General features: G+C 35.7%; 1 protein-coding gene across 2 annotated transcripts; it reads left to right on the forward strand.

Annotated features, from left to right (window-relative positions):
- Positions 1 to 3,456: 3,456 nt before the first annotated feature.
- MC2R (melanocortin 2 receptor) lies at positions 3,457 to 18,753 on the forward strand. Of its 2 annotated transcripts, none has more exons than XM_035319257.1 (3): positions 3,457 to 4,901; positions 12,084 to 12,224; positions 16,494 to 18,753. In XM_035319257.1, the coding sequence occupies exon 3, from the start codon at positions 16,648 to 16,650 to the stop codon at positions 17,605 to 17,607; it is 960 nt and encodes a 319-aa protein (XP_035175148.1). In that variant the 5' UTR covers positions 3,457 to 4,901; positions 12,084 to 12,224; positions 16,494 to 16,647; the 3' UTR covers positions 17,608 to 18,753. The 2 variants fall into 2 exon arrangements, with proteins under 2 accessions (XP_035175148.1, XP_035175149.1); XM_035319258.1 differs by lacking the exon at positions 3,457 to 4,901 and adding an exon at positions 5,175 to 5,810.
- Positions 18,754 to 21,272: the final 2,519 nt, after the last annotated feature.

Consider the following 21,272-nt stretch of genomic DNA (forward strand, 5'->3'; position numbering starts at 1 on the left):
CTTAAACCAAAATCTGAATATTAATGCCTTAAAAGAGAAAAAGCAATAGACAAATATGTTAAGGTGGTTATCTCTGTTTTTTTTTTTTTGTTTGTTTGTTTGTTTTTGCACATCAAAAATGGTATGTTACTTCAGTTAGCAGTCTTTCCACACTAAGCAGAATAAGAAAGGTACATAAAACAGCACCTAAAAAATTTCCTGTCTTTAATATTTCAGGGAACCTTCTCCTACTTACACAGGCACTGTATTAGAGGGATTGTAACACTGAGATGTTCATACTCCAGATTTCAGTCTTCCTCTCTCCAGTACTTCCCCTTCAGCTTAACTCTATTGTCAAAGCTTCCAGCATAAAGATAAATCAGCATTTTAAATAACAAATGGCAATACAGGTGGTCAGGTTAACTCCAGCTACAAACCAGGTATTATACGGATGCTGTTTCAGCCTGATACGAAGTCGTCACATACACCATTACCAGCAGTCTTCACAAAAGGAAAAGGAAGTAGGAAAAATAAAATAACTTCAACTAGCATTATCAAAGGATTGCACTCTTCCTCCTTCCCACCTCCTTCTCGGTACTAGCAAAAGACAGGCTGCTGCTCTTGCCCTCACATGGTCCCACTGAGGGCCCTGGGGCTCCAGTTTTTCTGAGAAAGAAGAAAAGTGAAACAGCTGAAACAACACCTCAATCTCTGATTCCTCAGCTAGACTTTTCAATAACCTGACTAATGATTTTACTGTGTAAAGTCTTTTAGTAATACTTATCCCTGTCATTACACATATTCATCTGCATGTTTTCATTTCCTAGCATAAATTAGAGACACTCAATAGAATATTCCCTTACATGAAACATATTTTTGCTAACCTTAGTGTGATGCATGTTTTACAATTAAGCAATAAAATACAGCTTTTCACCAGACAACAAAAGATGTTTTCAATAATGGAAAATTGTATGGAAATCATTTATCAAATGCCTCCTCTAGGTTTTTTTGTTTGGTTGGTTTTGTTTTTGTTTTTGTTTTAGTTTTTGGCTACAATTTCCCCCCAGAAGTTCCATAAAGGGAGAAAGCAGGGAAAGCAAACAGTAATTAGGAGAGAAAAAAGGTAAGATGATCCTAGACAGCCAATCACACTTAGAACATATACCCCTTTGGATGAATTTTATTGGCACTTTTGAAGAAATCAATAAAATAATATTGCAAGAAATAATCTTTCAGTATGACTTAAATTCCCTTGGCATACTATTGATTGAATATACTGAACATCCACAGAAAAAGCTTCATTCATCTTGCATACCAGTATTTGAGGAGTGGTGTCTGACCATTCCACTATCTGTGTGAAAACTGTCTTTCAAGGCAGAAGCAATGCCAGCTTCACATTTTAAAGCTATTCTAATCTTTCACATGAAATAGCAATATTATACATAAAACACTTGCTACAATACAACACAAAAATAACAAAGGCAAGTATTTTAAAAATTGGTATATGTTAACAGTAAAATAGATCATGTATCTGTAATTAACCCCGATGTGTGCTGAATCTAATGCAGTCCATAATTATGTCGTTGTCAGTTTTAACAAAATGTTATATACAATTCATTTTAGAAACATTGAAATGGGTAAAAAAAAATAAAAATTCTACTGCATGAATACACAGGAGGCATTTGAAATGAAAAGCCATTTAGATCCACAGTGCACTCTTGTGACATTTGAGCTGACAAAATTATCTGCCACTCTAAATGCAGGCTGTGGACTGGTCTTTACCGCAGAGGGATGTTAGAGAATCAGGAAACTAGGTCTCATTTTTAGTCTGAATGAGAGCACGATTACATATCCACCCTTACCTCCTCTCACCTTCTTTTATTACTCTTTCCACCACAGAGAGGGTGTTGTTCTCTCACCTTCAGGCTGCTGGTTCCCAACTTTGCCCTCTCCCATGCCTCATCAAGCAAGGGCACACAAGCTAGGAGGTCTCCTCTTTCTTTTACCCTCAGTCCAGTACACTAGGTACAGCTACTTAGTGCAAGAAAATAACACCGCTACATTTGATATTGCTGCATGTATTTATGATTAATGACAAATCAAGCTTCCCAGAGTGCTCAGCTGTGAGGTGCTGTCAACCAAGCAAGAGGTGATGGCTGGAGGCAAAAGTACAACAGTACTGAACCTCAGGCTTCTTTCTCTCACCCAAATTCATCCAAAAATTCCCTACTAGCATTTTAATACCACCTGTTATAAATAAACAAAATAAAACATGCTAACATCTGAAAAAAAAAAATAGCTTAAATCTTTCCTGTTGAAGATTTGTTTGACCATATGGCACTGCCTCAGTGATAAATTCACTACCAGCATGCCTCCAGAAATTCCTTAAAACTTAATTTTATATCATATTTGCCAAGTTAAAAAAAAAAAAAAGAACAAGTTTTTACAAATATTAGATTATCAACAATAAAAATGCAAATATTCACATATCCTTAATTTACAAGCCAATGACAATTAAGCTGCCTTCTGCTTAAGAAAAATCTGTTTTCCTGCTAATGTCTTCTCTAGAAATCTGTCCTCAAAAGATTATTTTTTGTTTTCTGATGATGGAGTAACTTAATAGTTTCCTTTTCTCCAAAGCTCCAAGTGATAAGACATTTTGCATGGCATGCTGAGAACGCTGTAGAATGCCATAGTTGATCTGTTGCCTTTCTACTACATGGAAAAATTGTGTAGACTGTGGAAATAGCACTTGTGCCTTTCTTTGCACATCTGAAGTCCCAGTTTTCATGTACTCCTCTTCCGGTCAGCATCACTGATGATGTCTTCTCCTTGAAAGCTCAGTTTATTGACAGAGCTATTAATTGCTACAGTTTCTGTATCTCTTCGTCTCTTCACATGTTGTGAAAACACTCTGTTTCCTGGTGTGCTCTCCAGAATTGAAACACAGCGGGATGAAAACAAACACATTATGAGTATTAAATTGGCTATAGTTTTGTAAGTGCAGAACTGGTAAAATCATTGTGAGATGATTTTCAGGTGATGATGTCTTTCTCTAATTACTTTGCATTGTCAGCCTTCAAACTAGAACTGTTTGATATCATAGCTCAATAGATAGAAATAATATATTTTATGCAGTGTGATAACACAGATTCACTTTTTATTACATGAAATTCTAGCTGTTTTTATTATAATTCATCATAGTACATTTGTTTTACATAGTAATATTTTATAGGAACAACATTGAAAAACTCTTGGCCCCTCTCTGATATGTTCTTTACTTTTTACACATTTTCCCATTACAAAACAAACAGAATTAACATTAGAAAAAACTGATCTTCCTAAAATCATAGAGTATTATGTTAAGGTAGATTTTTTTAAAGTAGTAGTTCAATTTATTTCTCAGCTCTGAGCCTCTGATCCCCTCTCTAGATGCTCACAGTACCCTCCAGAATCAATCTCTGAATACAAACCTCACTATTGCCATTAGTGCTTGTAGAAACATTCACTGAAAATTTAACCATAACATCATACATTTCTGCTGAGCAGCAGAGAGCCTATACAGACAGGTTAAAAGTACAGTAAATCCAGATGAATCTCTTTACTGCTGCAGCTTTTTACTTAATGTGCCTCCTGGAGGCTGAAAATAGTATTAGCTGCAGCTGGAACCAAAGGCACAATGTTGTCCCTTGCACACCCATGACCCCAGCTCTGTTGGGCTGGTAGGAATACCATTCTCATTACATCTGAGCACAGATATATGAAATATTAGTAGAGGCATACTACAGTGTTAGCATAATGCAGTCTGAAGAAGACTTCTCTAAGAGCCTTCTGCTCTTCTCAAAAGCTTTACAATAATAACACAATCAAAGGTCGTAGCATGTTCCCAATTCTTTTTAATAACCTGGTAAAACACCAGCATCCAATGAAATCAATGTAGAGCTGTCTTTGTTGACATCAAGTACCTTCTGACTTTCTAGACTTAAATAAAAGTAAAAATTGAATTTCTGTATTGTACATGGCCATAAACATAATTATTATGAATTCTGACTCTTCATTTTCAAAGTGGACAAGATCCAAATTAAATTGTTGCATAGGGCTGAGTGAAGAGGCTCTGTGCCTCCAGTGTGCCTCTCTGCAGCTGAAATAAAATGTAAGCACAGATTTACAGACTTTTTTTTATTAGTTGTTTACTACACTTTATGATATCAACATTTTTGTGCATGCAATACACTAGATTGCATATTGAACTTTTAGTCTAGGAAATAAATTTACAGCACAAAAAGAAGTGAAGACTTTCCACAACTAACTTCCAAGGCACTAACAAGTGTCTTCGGGTGCAAATAGTGCAAAGCACCTGAATGAGGGCCATCTGACATGATACAGGATGAGTGTTTCTGAAGCTAGTTCTCAGGAGCAAACAGCACAGGTGATTTTGGAAGAAGCTATTCAAATGATAGGCAGGGCAGGGGAAAAGAAATCAAAGAAAATATTCTGTACTCCTGTTACACAGTTGTGTTGACTGTGTCTTATTCTCCCATGTCATGCACACTTTCACTAATAATTTTCTTCATGTATTACAATTTCACTCAATAGGTCCAAATGTTCTAAAGAAATGGAATATTACAAGCAAAGATGAAAATTGTGTGCCATGGAGGGTGGAAAATGAGAGTAAGGTTTTTCTTTTTTCCTCCCTGGAAAAATGGAAGATTCTGGAGTATAGTGATGTATTCTGTTTGTTAAAGTTTTTTGTTTGTTTGTTTGTTTGTTGGTTTGTTTTTTCTTCATGTTCCTTCCCCTTGGATGTGATGCTAAAGATTTTCACCTCCAATTTTTATGTGCCAGGGACCCACGTGACTCTCACTGGAGCTGTCAGACTGCCAATTACAGACAGTTTGAATTTTCACCAGTCCTGCACAGAGGTGAATGAAAACCTCTGTTCCTAAGAATGAATTTACCTCTTCTATAAGGTTTGAGCTTTTGTTCACTTCCCTGGCAGCAATCAAATTTTCTTTGTTTATACTGTTAAGAATATGATTCTGCTTTTGGGCATTGCTGTCTCCAATCTCTATTTAATAGATCCAAATGTGAAGTCTTTCCCTAAGGAAAAAACACAGTAGTAACTTATTTATCCCCACCCCCAGTTTATTTCAGTAACAGGGACTGCCACCTCTTTAGGAAATATTGTTAAAGCTCAGTATATATATATATATATTTAACCTTCATGACCTTAATTACAGTTCCCTGTCGCAATCTGTTAATTTTGTCCAGTCTGGTACAGCTGGGTGTGGGTGCTTTCAACCAACACTTTCTCTACCTTGTTAACTTTTCATTTGTGCTACCAGTCATGTCTTTGGTAGAGGTCTTAGACTGAAAAGCAAACACAGTGACAATCTTCTTGATGGGCAGCAAACATCCTATGACATCTCGATCAAGTACCAGAGAATTTAAACACTATTTATACTATGGAACATGGTCTTTTTTGTGAATAGACTCTTTGATTTGCAGTCTCACAAATATTAGGAGGGAATCTTATAAGATATGGGCTGGTGAAAGATTAATTCTGTTGAAACACAGAGCATTTTCCCTTTGCCTTGTGCAACTTTACTTTCTTTTTTTTTTTTTTGTATAAAAATTCTCTGAGAAAGTGGATGATTTATTTTAAAAGGACCCTAATTCAAGGTTATACCAATGAGATAACTGTCTTTCACTTTGATTTAGATGTTCCAGGCTTTCCTTTACGCAAATACTATGTTGGCTTCATTTCCTTTATAAGTAATCTTGCTCCCAGCATTACCAGCACACTGGCTCTCAAGTTGTTTCACAAGCAGGTAAGTGGGAGCTTACTAAATCTATCTAAAACTCAGGAAGCCTGCTTGGATAAAGAAATGAAAGATGCAATATTATTCATGTAATGAAGTTCCATATTTGTAATCAACATCGTTCATTTTGCAATATTATTCTCTAACATAAAATTTCAGAAGTGGTTTTGTTCTGTTTTTTTTGTTTGTTTGTTTGTTTGTTTTGTTGTTGTTGTTGTTGTTTTTTCCCTCTTTTGTGAAGCTTGAGTAAGATTTTCCTCTTTACAACTTGAGGTTAAGCTACAGAGTAGGAAAGCTTCCATTGACATGTTTCTTATCTTCTGGATACTGCTTTTCTCAATTCAACTCATTTTTTTCACTCCATCAGCCAGAAGTCACACATCTCTTTCTAACTGGTCATAAATGAGTCTTCTTGGATCTGGACTGGAAATAATGCAAGGAGTCCTACTCCTGCTAGTTACAGCTTTCCAACATTCACTCAGCTGCAGAAAGACCAAATTCTGTTTTCACTTAGTCTCATGCAGGTATTGAGCAATTCCAACAATCTCCCTGATATTATTACAGATTTTCAGCAGTATAACTGACAGAAGACTGAACTTCAATGCACTCTGACTGCCAAAACTCTTAGATATTTAACCCTGTGTTAGTCTGCAGCACACAGCTGAGGAAGGCAGAGCATAGCTTAAGTTTGTCTTTGAAGGAGTTTTGAAGGAAAACCTGGACAGAGTAAATGCCTATATTTAACATACATTATTGCAGATACCTGAGTTAACAGTTATTCTTCTGCTGTCCTTGTAACTTTTTTTTTTTTTTAGACTATAAGCAGAAGCCAAGTGACACCACACATACGCACATATATACACTTAGTTCTGTGATACCTGTGCAGAAATGGAAATTCTTGTTTATCATAGCACCATTCCCATGGAGCTCCAGATTCTAATGCATGGAAAAGATAAACAACACCTAATCTGGGACATCTTTCTAAACTTCTCACACCTTTCCAGAAGAGAGTTCAGATAACAGCGCTCCTTTTTAAATGAGACTTTGGCTACTTCTGCCCATAGGAGAAGTTGCATCAGCACTGGATGCCAACACACAATCAGACTGAAGCTTCATGTGGCCACTGCTCCAAAACAATCAGATTTTTGTGGGCTTGCAAAATTGGGGTTTGACTCTCCCCATATTTGTTCTCTTATCCATTACTTCTCCCTCCCAAACAGACAAGCATGAAGACAGCTCTTAAAAGCAGCATCTCAAAGAGATATTTTCTTCACTCTGCACCCATCATATAGGTTTCCCAGAGAAAGTAATCACCTGTTGAATTAATTTTTAATCACTGTATTTTCATTATTTTTACTTTTTAGCATAAAGATATGTAAGTATATTAGTTCTGTGGCAAGATAAAAAGCACAACAGTATTTTTAAGTAGCTCCCAGGAAAGAAAATCTTGTTTCTTTCATGCATTTTCTCTCAGTAAGACATACATGGGTTTACAAGATGCTTAATTCCTCCTTAAACAGGAGTGAATGCAGTGTAAATCCACACTCTTGTATTCTGTCATTTAAAAATACAAAATATTTTTCTAGTAGCACTATCTATTTTAATCATTGCTTTATTTGCAAGACAGAGAAAAAGATGGATGGCTCCTAAAAAAACACCTTGGAGAACAGCTCTCTGTAGAATAGAAATACAGAACTTCTCTTTCAAGAAATGGTTAATGCTTTGTTGTATAGGAGATTTCCTTCACGTGTGTTGATAACAACATCTTTGTGATGGCACTATTGCTGACAAACTTAATGATTTACTGGAAAGAGTAAGAACAGAGCAGTGGCCTCAGAAATGTCACTTGAAGGCCTCTTGATTGATCTTTACAACGATCCCAGAGAACTACTTGTCCTGTATTCAAATTCACTACTATTTTTCATTCCTTGTAGAAAGTTATTGTTATACATAGGCTTAAAATTCATTTATTCTGGAAGTAAATAAGAAATAATAGTGTAATAAAAGCGGCCTGTAAAGTCTGAAGCACAGTAACTAATGCTTCAAAAAGAAACATGATTCACCCTACTACAATCTTAATAAAGAAACATATATTCAGGTGGTGTGGATCATTGTAACTTGTCACCAAATCACTCCAGTGGATTGACACTGATGTACTAGAGTGAAGAATGTTACCCAATGCTACAAGTGCATCATTTCCAAAGCAATTACCTGCACCAGAAGCATCAAGGGTTTTTGTTGTTGTTGTTGTTTTTTTGTTTTTTTCCATAGGTAGCTTATGTTGTTACGAATTATGATAGACATATTTTTTCTTTAAAAGATAAAACAATTTTAAAACAATTTAAAACAATTTTTAAATGTTAAATTTTAAAAAGAAATAGTGGCTTCATAGAGAGTGGTACTCCATGTGTTTCCAAAAATAATAAACTCTCATGATCACATCTACTGTCCAGCTGCAAAAATGGGAAAACCTTCACTGAATTTCATTTACTTCTCTTCTAGCTGTGTATTAAATGACTTGTAAATATTCCCCTCCCAGCACATTATGTTGTGTGTACTGATGGGAAGGTCCCTCCAAAGTACAAGTACTGGACAAGGAAAAAAACACAGTCACTAGCATATTCAAGCAATGAAAACCTTGATTTTGTACAAGTTTTATTTTTTCTCTCATTTGTTTACTCATTCTCAATAAATTGCCCATACACTTGATAGGAGGAGGGTTATTTCTACTAATGATCTTGTGGGCATTTTCCTTTTTTGCCTCATGGCAAGGAAAATATTTGTATATAACCACCAACATTTTATATATATTTTTTTAATTCTAGATACTTGAGATAACAGCATTGCTTACAGTCTCAGCAATTCTATGTGAAAAATAGTGCCTAAAGGAGTTAATCAATTAGGAAACATTTCCTGACTTTTCAGCTTTAATTTATTTTTCCCACTGTCATTTTAATGGTCTTTCTCATTTCCCTCATAAATATATTAAATAATTCCTTTTTCTTTCTACTGCAAAGATTTTAAACATATTGAGATCTCAGTCCATCTTTTCTTAAGCATTTTTATTTTTTTTTGTTTACAGCATCTTTGCTGAAATACCCAGGGCTTCCATAATGTTTTGAATGAGGCTGCATGCACTGTATGCAGAGAAATAGTCCTGGCCAATACAGTTTTTGCATAGCCTAGATGCATTTTTTGTTGTTGGCAGCAAAGTTATGGCATATCATATATACCTAAAAGTTTAAATATGAATGAGGAAATTTGTTTCCTGAAGTGACATTTCTTTTTATTCAGAATACAAAGATGTAGTTGTATTATTTCAAAGCTGATCATATGGGGAAAAGGAAACGATGTATCAGTAAGAATTAAACATGTCTTTTAGATTTTCTTCATCTGTATTCTTTGCAAAGGCCTTCAGTCTTTCCAGTTTCCAATCCAGTCAGAAAATTCCTTTGTACAGTTTTGAAAGTCAGGAAAATACAAATTATATAGAATTCTGTTCAGCATATACGTATATATCTGACACTTAAAATTCCAACAAGACTGATTTACAGCCTAATTTCACTCTAGAAATTCTTCTTATAAGCAAGCCACCGTAATAACTGTATAAGAAAAATTTTGCTAGTAATTAGTCCAGTTAGCATATGTGTATGCTTTAGGTACAACAATATTTTTTCTGTATTTAGTTTGTATGTTTGTACATTTCCTTTTTATTGTATCATTGCTGTCTCTTATGTCTATCAGTGTAAAGTTATTTCTATTAAAGTATTTGACATTGAAGTCATATGGAACATATTCCTTATTCTGATGCAGTAAATCTCCAAGACACATATATAACAAACATTTATCTAGGTCTGATGCCAGTTCATGAAAATGAAGTTAGGCTACATGTATTGTCCTGGGAACATGTGAGAAAGCAAGACTAGCTGTAATCAGCCATTAATATCTACTTTGTTGAACACTAGAGGGAGATCAAAGCAAAAGAATAAATGATCTAACAGCCTGTGGTTGTTAATTGGACTTGTTCATAAAATTTCAACTGATGATAAGATATCATCAATATCTTATATCAATATCTCAATTAATATATTCTGTATATAAAAAAAAAATCATATGAGACATATACTTCAATGAGAAGATTGAGATTTCAGCAGCTGCAAGATGAAACATAAGCACACAGTCCATTTGTCTTACTGCTCTCTGAACACACAGGACTTTGTTCTTGTATGTGCCTGCAGCAGCAAGCAGGGGGGAATTATTTTTCTACCTTCATCAGAGAGAGTTCTTCTCGTCCGACCTAAAGGTAAGCAACCAAGTCTGCTCACAGTCAGAACAGGATGGAAATTGATGCTGTCACTCTTTCACAATCATAACTTCCGTTTTGTTCAGTGTTTGCTGAACAAAGTTTGTAACATAAAATGTCTTTTAAAATGCAGGTATTTATTAGTTTTGTGTAAAAGAAAGTTATCAAATGCACACTTTTCTACTGTCCCGGTTACTGTTGGGAAATGCTAAGATTTTCCATAGAATTCCCAAAGGAAGGGCCTGTAGGGAGTTGAATAATTTCCTTAAAGGAAGGATCTGGTTTATCAGGCCCTAGCAGAGAAGACACTCTGGCATCTGAGCTTCAAAACCAAGGAACTATTCATGCTGCAACCTGCGCAAAACCTGTTATACTGCTAGGGATGCCTGAGCTAGATGCAGACAGCAAGGTGTTGGGACTGGTTATTGCAAAAAAGAGTTCACAGTGAGGTAGGCCACCTGAGTATTGTCACTGAGCACCACACTCCTACTGCTCCACCTCCTACACATGGTAATACACGTGTATGCACACCAAGAAATGCTATTGTTATTTAGGGAAGAAAAGGATTGTCTGGGCTCAAGGGAGATGACAGAAGTGAAAAGCAGGAGCAGAGAAAAGTGGAGGTGGGAGGGGAGAGGTGGAACTTGGTCTTTCATCACAGCAAGCTGCTACGGTGGCTCAGGGTTTGTTGTGAAACCATAACCACTCAACGTCACCAGTCATCTCTTCTCTATACAGAAAAAAAAAAAAAAAAAAAAAAAAAAAAAGAATGCTCCCTGTTTTGCTTCACAGCTCAGTTCAAAAAGAGCAATATTTATCCATTATTAATAACAAAACTGTGAAACCACCCACAAACTTCTTGTTTACAGTGCTCCTTATGCGTGACATCTGGGAGAGAAAAGTTTGCCTCTGCTGCTGCACTGCAGCACCAACACATCACATATTCTCGGTAGGTTCGGAAGCTCACGTAGGTCAGGCACTCACAGGAAGAACTGTGCTGTCATTAAAGTTAATCAACAGTTTCTCAGATGTTTCCTGCACACCTTGGGCCTGCCCAATAAATACTAAAACCCAGGCCATGCAAGGAAACTATTTCTTTCAAGAGTTTAAAAATAATAGAAGTTGTAGCTGAGAATGTTTACATATGATCTACTGCTGTTTCATTAAGCAGACATAGGGTTGATTTTTGTGTGTGTTTTTTTGTTTTGTTTTGTTTTGTTGTTTTTTGTTTGTTTTTGATTTTTCTTTTATTCAGGCTATGCTGAGATACTTTAATCATGGTCACCTAGAAGTCAGTAAAATACTTTAAATGCTTTGAATCAGACAGTAACCCTTTCTTCAGCTATGGCAAGAAAAGCTATTAGACCATAAAATCATAGAATCATTAAGGGTGGAAAAGACCTCCAAGATCATCTGGTCCAAATAGAGCATAGCCTTTAGGAATCAGTAAACATCATAGCATATTTCTCTGGCACAGTTACTTTAAACATATGTAAAGAACCGTGCAATGTTATTTGTTGCAAAACGAATGACAGAGTCGGACTCTGTGTGCTGTTCTTTTTTACTTACTTCTTGTTCAGGGCTAAGCACATCTGGTAGACAAAAGGAAATACCCATTAGAAAGTGTAGGGAACAGCTTGTCCTCATAGCTTGCCTTCTGATATTAGGCACAGTCCCCTTCATCACCATGAAAGCCATTTCTTACCTAATGAAGGAAACAAAACAAACAAACAAACAAAATGTTGGTCCTTCATTTGCTTTAAACACTGCATCTCCACATCAATGTTTTTAAGGGGCATGTTACTGTCTTTAATGCTTTGTACATAAGAAAAAGCTGTAAACAAGCAGAAAGGTAGATATCCATTGATTTATTTCAAATGTATTTTGACATAAAATTTTAATGGCTTGAACTGAAGTCACTGAAGATGTATATGGCTCCCATCCATGGACAAGCACATGACTCATACTGTTATTTTCAGAAAAAGAAAGCAACACCAGGCAGCGTAACCAGACACACACTCCTTGTCCAACCACCTCCACAAAGGATTGATGTTCCTCTATGACCAAGTTCTAGAAGGAGAACCATGCTGAACAGCTTTCCAGGTGCCCTGATGCCCAAGGTACTTTTACTTAAGCCAATGAGAGTTTAAACACCAGACAGCTTTCAGTATGAAATGCTTGAGATAAAGACATCAGTAGACAGTTGTTAACACCTTAAAGATTTTTATTATTTTTTTAATTGAGAAAAGACCATAGTATTTTAAGTGAAAAAAAAAATACCTCTGTATATACTGAATGAATTGTGAGGTATACTTTAGGTACTGTGTCTGAAACATATCACACTTGTTCTTTTCCATTCCTAATAAACGACTTAAGAAAAAAAAAAAAAAAAAAAAAAAAAAAAAGTCAAAACATAGAAACATGGTGAATTTATATATTTCATGGTTCTAGAAACAAATCATTGCATCTACATAATTGGCCAGTTATCTAAGCTGCATGTGGAGTTCAAAAGCTGGAGAACAATCAATACCCTTTCAATTTTCAGTTACCACCATCTGTTTAGAGAGCAAATACAGATGGGGTGTCTCCAATAAGGAGAGCTATGGTTTTCTAGTAACGAAGAGGGGGCAAAGAAATCTGTGAAATGATACAGTATTTAAAGTATGCAGTATATTCTCATTATGGTTTACAGCTGAAATTACGCTTATTGTTATTACTACTGACCAGACCAGTTTACTTAACATGTTGAGATTGAATTAAATGCATTGAAGAAAGTGCTTTATTTATTTATTCAATGAATAATTGTTTATACAATTAAAAAAAAAAAAAATCAGCTGCAGACCTGGTTACTCCCAGACCTTTCAGGTGCTAAGTCACTGCATTTCTATTGCACAGAAAATTGAATTTTTGTTATCAGTAGGCACTGGACACACAGGAAAGAATTATGCATTTTGCCCAAGGCTAATCCTGTACAGTGCTGAGACTGCCCAACATCCACTGAGGTTTTCTCAGCATTGTCTTAAGTTGAAGTACTGGTGCTGGCTCCTAGCTGTGCAATATATACAGTGCAAACATGTTTTGCAAGTGTCAGAGTGTTGTAAAGAGCTAAGCCATAATCACAGTGAATGAATATAATTGACAGATAATCCAAAATATTTGTTTCATATGTTTCTACAATACTGTCAGTATATTTTCCAGTCCTGGCTTCTAGTCCTTCAGTTCCCTGCTTCATGTTGCTTTAGGTAACTAAAAACTAAATAAAAATTGCTGGTAATATTATAGATGTATAAATTTTAGTAACTTCAGTATTGTTGCCGGCTTATTGACCATTAGCCTAGCTCAGACGACTGCTACTTTCTAGATAAAAAATGTTTCTGACTATCCAATATGACTGAGTTGTTGAATTTTCCCTCCAGGACCCAATTTAAGCATGTGAAGAAAAGGCCTGAGGTTTTTGTTGGTTTTGTGATACTTATCATTCAATTTGTAAATATGTTTCAAACTTAAAGGGCCTTTTTTATATTTATTGCTTTTTATTCTTTAATGCTTTTGCTTCAATCAGGGAAAATTATTATTGGATTGTGAATGACCTCAAGAAAGGGAAAATCCACATAGTTCAGCCACTGATGGGGAAAAAAAGATTATCTTATAAGTATAGCACTCTTTTATTCTTAAATTGCTGTGTCCTATTTTTAACAATTCTGACATGTAAGCACTAGCTGTGAGAAGTTGATTCTGCAGATACCTGCAAAAGATAAACCTGAGCTCTACCAGAGACTGATGATGGTGAATGAAATGAATCCTCTCTCCGGACAATACAATGATGTGGCAAACTGACAAGGCATTGACAGTGAAGAGGAAGTCGGTTGCATCCAAGCAGTCTCTGGTAGTGCAACCAACACAGGAAGGTGAACTATTTTCACCTGATCACATAGTTTGGTGTGAAATGACCTTGGCTCTAATTTCAGCTGCCTGTAGAAATACACATCTAAGTACCAAGATATTCCTGTGTCTTCCTTTTTTGTCAGCTTTTAGGACACACTGAGGTTACCAATCATGTTCACAACAGCTTTATGTCCTGTAGGTACTCTGTCTATCCTATGCTGCTCAGAAGTGTTAAACGACTTTACACACTGTCCAGTAGATTTGTAGAGGCAAATGAATCCCATAAATGTGGGACTTAGTTCAGAGGTATGATCAAAATATGCATTGTGTAGATCAAGCACTGGATTTACTATCCATGTACAACACTGTATATACATAGATGTTTCTGTCTGGGAAGTCTCAGACAGAAACAGTGTGACTATTTACTGCACTGAAGCATCAGACCAGGAGATAATTGGTAACATCCTTCATGGAGTCCTAGTAAAATAGTCTGCAATAGCATCATATGCATGCTGGCATGACAATCTCTAAAAGAGGAATGTCTTTTTCTGGTTTTCTATTAATTGCCTGAAAACAACATTAAGTTGTTTGTAATGTAATCATTCAGTTTGCCGTAACTGCTCACAAGCCTTTACAAGATCTCTTCACTAACAAAGTGCTGCACTCAACATCAAGTTATTGTAAACTTAACAATTTCTGTATTTGTAAAAAGCAGCAAATATAATGTATCATGCCATTCATAATGTCTTATTGTTTCTGTCAAGGAGCCATAATGTGGTGACTTCAGCAATATGATATATCAGTAAAGTAGCATTAATGAAAAAGTGTCCTGAGAGAATAGGGATGTAACAAAGGCATTTTTGCCAACTGATTTTTCCTGCTTAAATCCTATTGAAATGAAACTGTGTTTGGAGTATCCATGTTGACTTTCTATTAAGAGTGAAAACTAAGTTGTTAAACAAATTGCTAGATTATAAAACATAAAACTTAACTAGGACAGTAGCTCTAGGTGAGAATAGGAAAATCATACCAATACAAAGACGTTGCTGAGTCTCTTGCACATGCTGACAGATGTTGACCTAATCATCTTTGGGAATGTCCACATGTGCTTCAGTGAAATGCACTAAATTTATTCTACTACAGAGCTTTTGTTTTCAAATAAGTATGGGTACTCACTTGAATGCTTTCTTTAAAGAGAGCTAATAGCTTCCTTCAATCAAGTTCATATTTTCTGGTGGTCCAGGTCTCAGCACTCTTCACCACACATGAAGCACCTTGCTGGCTATCTCAGCAGATGATATTAGCAAACCCAGGTCACAAGCCTGTTATTCCTTAAAATGTCACTAAACACAGTCATCTGTATTATAGCTGATCACATTCAAGCAGTATTTCAGCTATGTCACTTACAGATAGGCACCATCACTTAGAGAGAACGTTGCATACAAAGTAGTTAAAACTTTTGACTTCGTCCTTTGAAAGGGTATCGTGGCATTTGGTAACCCTGACTATGAACAAATGTCCAAATGCACTTCAAGACCTGTTGTTAGGAAAGTGCCAAATATTTAAAGGCTGTTTTGAGCTTAGAAAATGGGGAGAATATACCAGGTCTTAAAAAGGGGGTCATTCCAAATAGCAACTGTATCTGTGCATCACAAATGGTTTCACAAATAAAAAATTACAAGATAAAATGAGTTTTATTGTCTATGAGTAATATCTGAGCCAAATTAATATCATATGCATTTGCACCTTAATGAACAGCCCAAAAAGTCTCATCTTTTGGAAAGATTCCCATACGCTTTCACATAATTTAGATCAGGATCACTACAGAGAAAAAAAAAAAAAAACTCATCTCAATGCTTATATAAAACATTTGTTCTTTTAGATAGTTGTAAATACAGCCAATAAAAGATTTTCATTTAAATTTTAGTCTGCATTAGAAATATGTCCAAATCAAAAGAATGTTTCAATTTGCAGGAAAAGGCAGCTTCTAGCTAGTATCTAACATGCTTCTGAAAAAACATAAATATTTACAAATGTTCACATCTAAATTAAGGGCATTTTGTTTCACTATCAACAGTGTGGTGGTAAATATGTTACTGCTCTGGACAACAGCTTATCTTGGCATTAGTCTCATTCGTATCTAATAATACTGCAAATCTTGTGAGAAATGCCAGACTTTCTCAAAACAAACAGCTGGCCTGTAAAGACTGCCAAATTCTTGAAGTCTGTGAAATCAGTTTCAGTAAACATGGGATGTTCATTAGTAAAGAAAACTATACTATACTATATTTTTAAAAACTTCTTTGAAGCTAACAGAGAATTTACACTTCATTTTCCTCCAAGACACTGTAAAGCTTGGAGCCACTCATTTTATCCAAATCAACTTTGCCTCTCTCAGACGATGATATATGTTCATTCCACTCCAATAGCTGATATTTCAAATGCTGATTTTTGACATGGCATTTTTCTTCTTGATGTTTATGCTTCTATGTGTTTTATTGTAGGAGAAATACAAAATATTTCAGTTAAGTCTTCAAATTGCACTAGTTGAAGGAGAAAGCTTTCGTCAAAAGAAGGATGGTCTGACTGACAGGTCAGCTTCTGAGTAAAGCCAAGCCTGAGAAACAACAATCCAGAATCTTTCCACAAACAGAAGAAATGAGCACTGAGAGACCTTCAAATCTAATCAAACACCTAGGGCAGACAAGTATTCCTTCCCTTGAAAATACAAGCGATTTTTCCTTAAATGTCACTGACTGTACCCAGATCGTTGTGCCAGAGGAAGTTTTTTTCACAGTTGCTGCTGCTGGCATATTGGAAAATCTGCTTGTCCTTATTGCTGTCATCAGAAATAAGAATTTGCACTTGCCCATGTACTTCTTCATTTGTAGTTTAGCCATTTCAGACATGTTAGGTAGCTTGTACAAAACTCTGGAGAACATCTTTATTATCTTGTGCAAAATGGGGTACCTGACACGTCGTGGGGACTTTGAGAAGAAGCTGGATGATGCCATGGATTCCATGTTCATTCTGTCTTTACTGGGGTCAATTTTCAGCTTGTTAGCTATTGCAGCAGACAGATATATCACTATTTTCTATGCTTTGCGGTACCATAATATCATGACACTACGAAGGGCTTTGATCATCTTGGCAATCATTTGGACGTTCTGTGCTGGCAGTAGCATTGCCATTGCCCTCTTCTCCTATGAAGCAGCTACAGTCATTCCCTTCACTATCCTGTTCCCTTTAATGATGTTTTTTATACTGTGCCTCTATGTCCATATGTTCCTCCTTGCTCGATCTCATGCTAAAAAGATCGCCTCACTGCCCACCAGTGCAGTCCATCAGAGAACTAACATGAAAGGAGCCATTACACTGACTATTTTCCTTGGAGTCTTCCTTTGCTGTTGGGCCCCCTTTGTTCTTCATATCCTTTTAGCAAGGTTTTGCCCACATAATCCTTATTGTGCCTGCTACATGTCCATATTCCATGTGAATGGGACCCTCATAATGTGCAATGCGATCATTGACCCTATGATTTTTGCATTCCGAAGCCCAGAATTACGGAGTACATTTAGGAAGATGTTCTGCTGTGCCAGGTATAACTGGAACAGGTAGACACTAAACAAAAAATAAAAATAATTAAAAAAAAAAAAATTACTGAACCACTCTCTCTGCGGGCACTGCGCAAAGCAAACTCATGGTTAAAAATACTAAAAGTGATGCCCAAAGTAATATTATGCTTGTAAAATGCTGCCAGTGATTTCAAGAGGTCTACCAAAGAATACCTATGAGTTAAGTATGCACATAAGTCTTTGCCAACCAAACACACAGAAATATTACTAATTAAGTTAATTCTGCTCATAATTTTCATGCAACAGTCTAAAAATAACTGTAACAACTATCTTCTGTCATTTCAGAAAAACTCAAATATAAATCCTCTGCAAGTATTGTGTAACCCAACAGATTAGTTTATGCCAACTCATTCTGTATCAGTAATTTCAAATTAAGGTGTATACTACTCTAAAATTCTGTTGTTTAAATCACAAATAAATGAATACTTGTTTCTGAACTTCACATTTATAAAAATGTCTGTGATAAAGCAGAAAATATGGACATGCGTATAGACTTTGCTGGCAAAGTGAACTCATTACTTTGTTCTTTAACATCTATTCTCCTCAAAATCATGCAATTAGTATGATCTAAGTGTCAAAAAAAAAAAAAAAAAAAAAAAGTTTGGGAGTGTGAGTCCATGTGAAGTGATTTTGGTTTAAAAGTTATTCTTAGTGACTGAAGAGTTTTTTCCAACATAAAAACATTCTGGTAGGAAATTATTTTGAAAAGGTTTTGAATTTTAAAACACCAAAGCCAGGTCTGGACTAGCAAAGAGAATTGCTGGCCATGCCAGCTCCCCACTAGAAGTCCCTGGGCCAGCTTCCTTTAATAAAATAACAGGTTTCACAGACAGTAAAAGAACTTTGATAAAGCCATAGTTTTCTAAACATGCCACAACAAGGAATTCAAAAGTAAAACACCAGACAGATAATTCAAAGACCTCCAAGGAAGTCAACCACCTGGATGAGGAACCAGCTAGGCAATCTGGAAGGATGCTACAAAACAGTTTGTAATTTGCAAAATCCTAGTGAGGAAATTTTGAGTTGTCCTTGCCAAAGTAATACTAAACTTCCAAAATTGTAAGGCAGAATAGCTTTCACAGCAAAATATCCTAAAGCAGTCCAGAGCATATGGTAAGGAATTAACCTCCGATTAATTCCGTAGAGTTATTCAGCTGTGCCAGAAACAGAATATTTAGTAAGAGACAGCCATGAAACTGAGGAAGGCATGAACAGGAAGGAGAGGAAAAGAGAAAATCTAATAGAATTCATAGATAAATAGAAGAATTTAATCTTCTGATACACTAGTAAAAACAGGAATTTCAAGATATATGGAATATGGACCAAAGCACAAGTATTCAGGGAGACTTAGGCTCACAGATAAAGACGTAAGAAAGGAACCAATACACCTGAAAGCCTCTCCAGAATTAAGCAAATAAAATATCTAAAGTGAGATATGGGATACTAAAATGAAAAAAAAATAAAAATAAAAATAAAAAATAAACCTATATATTTGTTACAGAAAATCATTTGTCAATAAAATGCAAGTTCAGAAAGAAGTTCAACTATAGTCAAATTTCATTCTAATAAGAAATTATTTTCTTTCCATCAAAAGCAGAACAAATGTATATCTGCACAGCAAGAAATGACTGTTAGAACATAATAAATAATTATTAATAATAAAATAAAAATAATAAAAATAATAATTATACAACATTAAAGACTATAAAAAGAGACTTACAGTACCATAATAGCCTGTATACACAGTTGATGAACTTCATAATGATAAAAAATATTAGAAAGAAAATAATGATTCAGGCAGACCTTACGTTAAATCTGCAACACAGGAAATATCTACAAAATGCACTTCCCAGTCAGTCCCAGGCCCTGTCCAGCACCTCTCAAACAGCCTGTGCTGGACACAAACTGCTCACCAAGCAGCTGGGCTCACTTCTTGACCTAAGAGCCTATGGGTATCTAAGATAAGACTTTAAGATACAAAATCAGTCCTACAAGAACACCTTTCATCCCATTCCTCTTTGCTGCACTTCAAGGGCTGAACAAAGTGGCCTCCAGTAATCCAGAACCTGTTTGCCCTTTGTCAAACTGTCCCATCCTTCACAATGCCACCTCCAAGCCTCCAGCCACTTTTAACCTGCAGAACATGGGCTGGAAAGTACATGAGCTCTCAACGTGTCCTGCCTGAAAAACATTTTCACTGTCCTTTCTGCCCCACAAATCTTCTCTTAGTAATACAAAAGACAGAGTAGAAATGGCCTTGCATTTCAGAAACTATCCTATATCCTATGCATTTGCCATAAACTGAAATCTGTGGCAGAATATTAGATCTCAAGATGAGTCTAAAAATTACATAAAATAGTATACAATTTTTTCTCTCTCACTTTGCACTAATTCTGTTGAACTGACGCATTCATTTGAAAATATTTCATTTCTGGGGAAGCAGAATCAGAAAGAGCATAAAACAATCTTGAATAAAAAAATAAAAATTAAAAAAAAAATTATAAAAAAACTTCCTTAGACAGATTTTCCTTTTCAAGTTTATCGGTTCTTGTTGCATGTCACCATATGGGTAAATCTCCGGATGTTACTTCCTAGTTGGCTGTAAATTTGGCTTGCATTTTAGTAGTTGAGCAGTCTCTAAGAAAACAGTTTCTCTGTTACACATCTTGATATCTCTATATACTTCCCTGTGTTGGTCTTTGAACAGATTCTTTAAGCCATGATTTGTGAAGCCTTCATTGTCTTGTACTGAAGTTGCTCTTGAAACTCTTATAATATTAATGTATAACTGTGAACACTTCTTAGGTTATGTGATTTTCCTTCATCTGCCCAGTGTTAATTTACAAGTATTTGGGAACCAGAACTGTACCTTAACTTTGAGAGAAATAAGTACATCTTGGATATCACCAGAAACTAATAAGCCTAGAAGGAAAAACGCTGGTGCCTGGAAGATCTTGTCTCTTCAAATCATAAGCAGTACTACAATTGATGTTTCATACAGAAGTGCCCAGAGAACTTCTCATGCCTGCGGCAAAAAAAACTTTTCCTGGTCACTTACTGCAAAACCAGAAGCTCCTCCTCTGTTTCTGTTGTTTTTTTGAACTGAACTTTATGTTCAGGAACAAAGTGAACAAATCTGATAAAGGCACCCAGGGGAATTAATTCCACTGAAGCAGTTGGTATGCCAGTGAGGGACAGACTTGCATAGCAGTTTAATTTTGTTCACAAAAGAGCAATAAAAATATAGTTTAACAACTGTAAGAAAAATCCTGCTTTCTTGAATTATGATCCTGGGCAAGACTTTCAGAAAAATAGGCATCTTGAACTCTTATTAGCAGAACATTATTTCATTTTTTCAAAAATATGTAAGTACTTGAAAAAGAAGTTTGCATTGAAGTGCAGAGAACCATCAGAGGCTAGCAATACTTATTTATAATATTTGTTTATAGTAAGAGTTACAAGGCCAATGTTAGCCTACTCTTTTTTAAAATCCCAGGCAGGAAACTTCACAATCAGTCAGCTAAAATTACAGGTGACAGGAAAACAAACAAACAAACAAACAAAGTATCTATTTATTGCAAGACCTAATATTGCTTGTAATAGTACTGAATTGTGATTATGTTCACAACCTTCCTAACTTAGTTGGTC

The sequence above is a fragment of the Oxyura jamaicensis genome, chromosome 2, assembly GCF_011077185.1.
Source record: "Oxyura jamaicensis isolate SHBP4307 breed ruddy duck chromosome 2, BPBGC_Ojam_1.0, whole genome shotgun sequence".
Lineage (NCBI taxonomy): Eukaryota > Metazoa > Chordata > Aves > Anseriformes > Anatidae > Oxyura > Oxyura jamaicensis.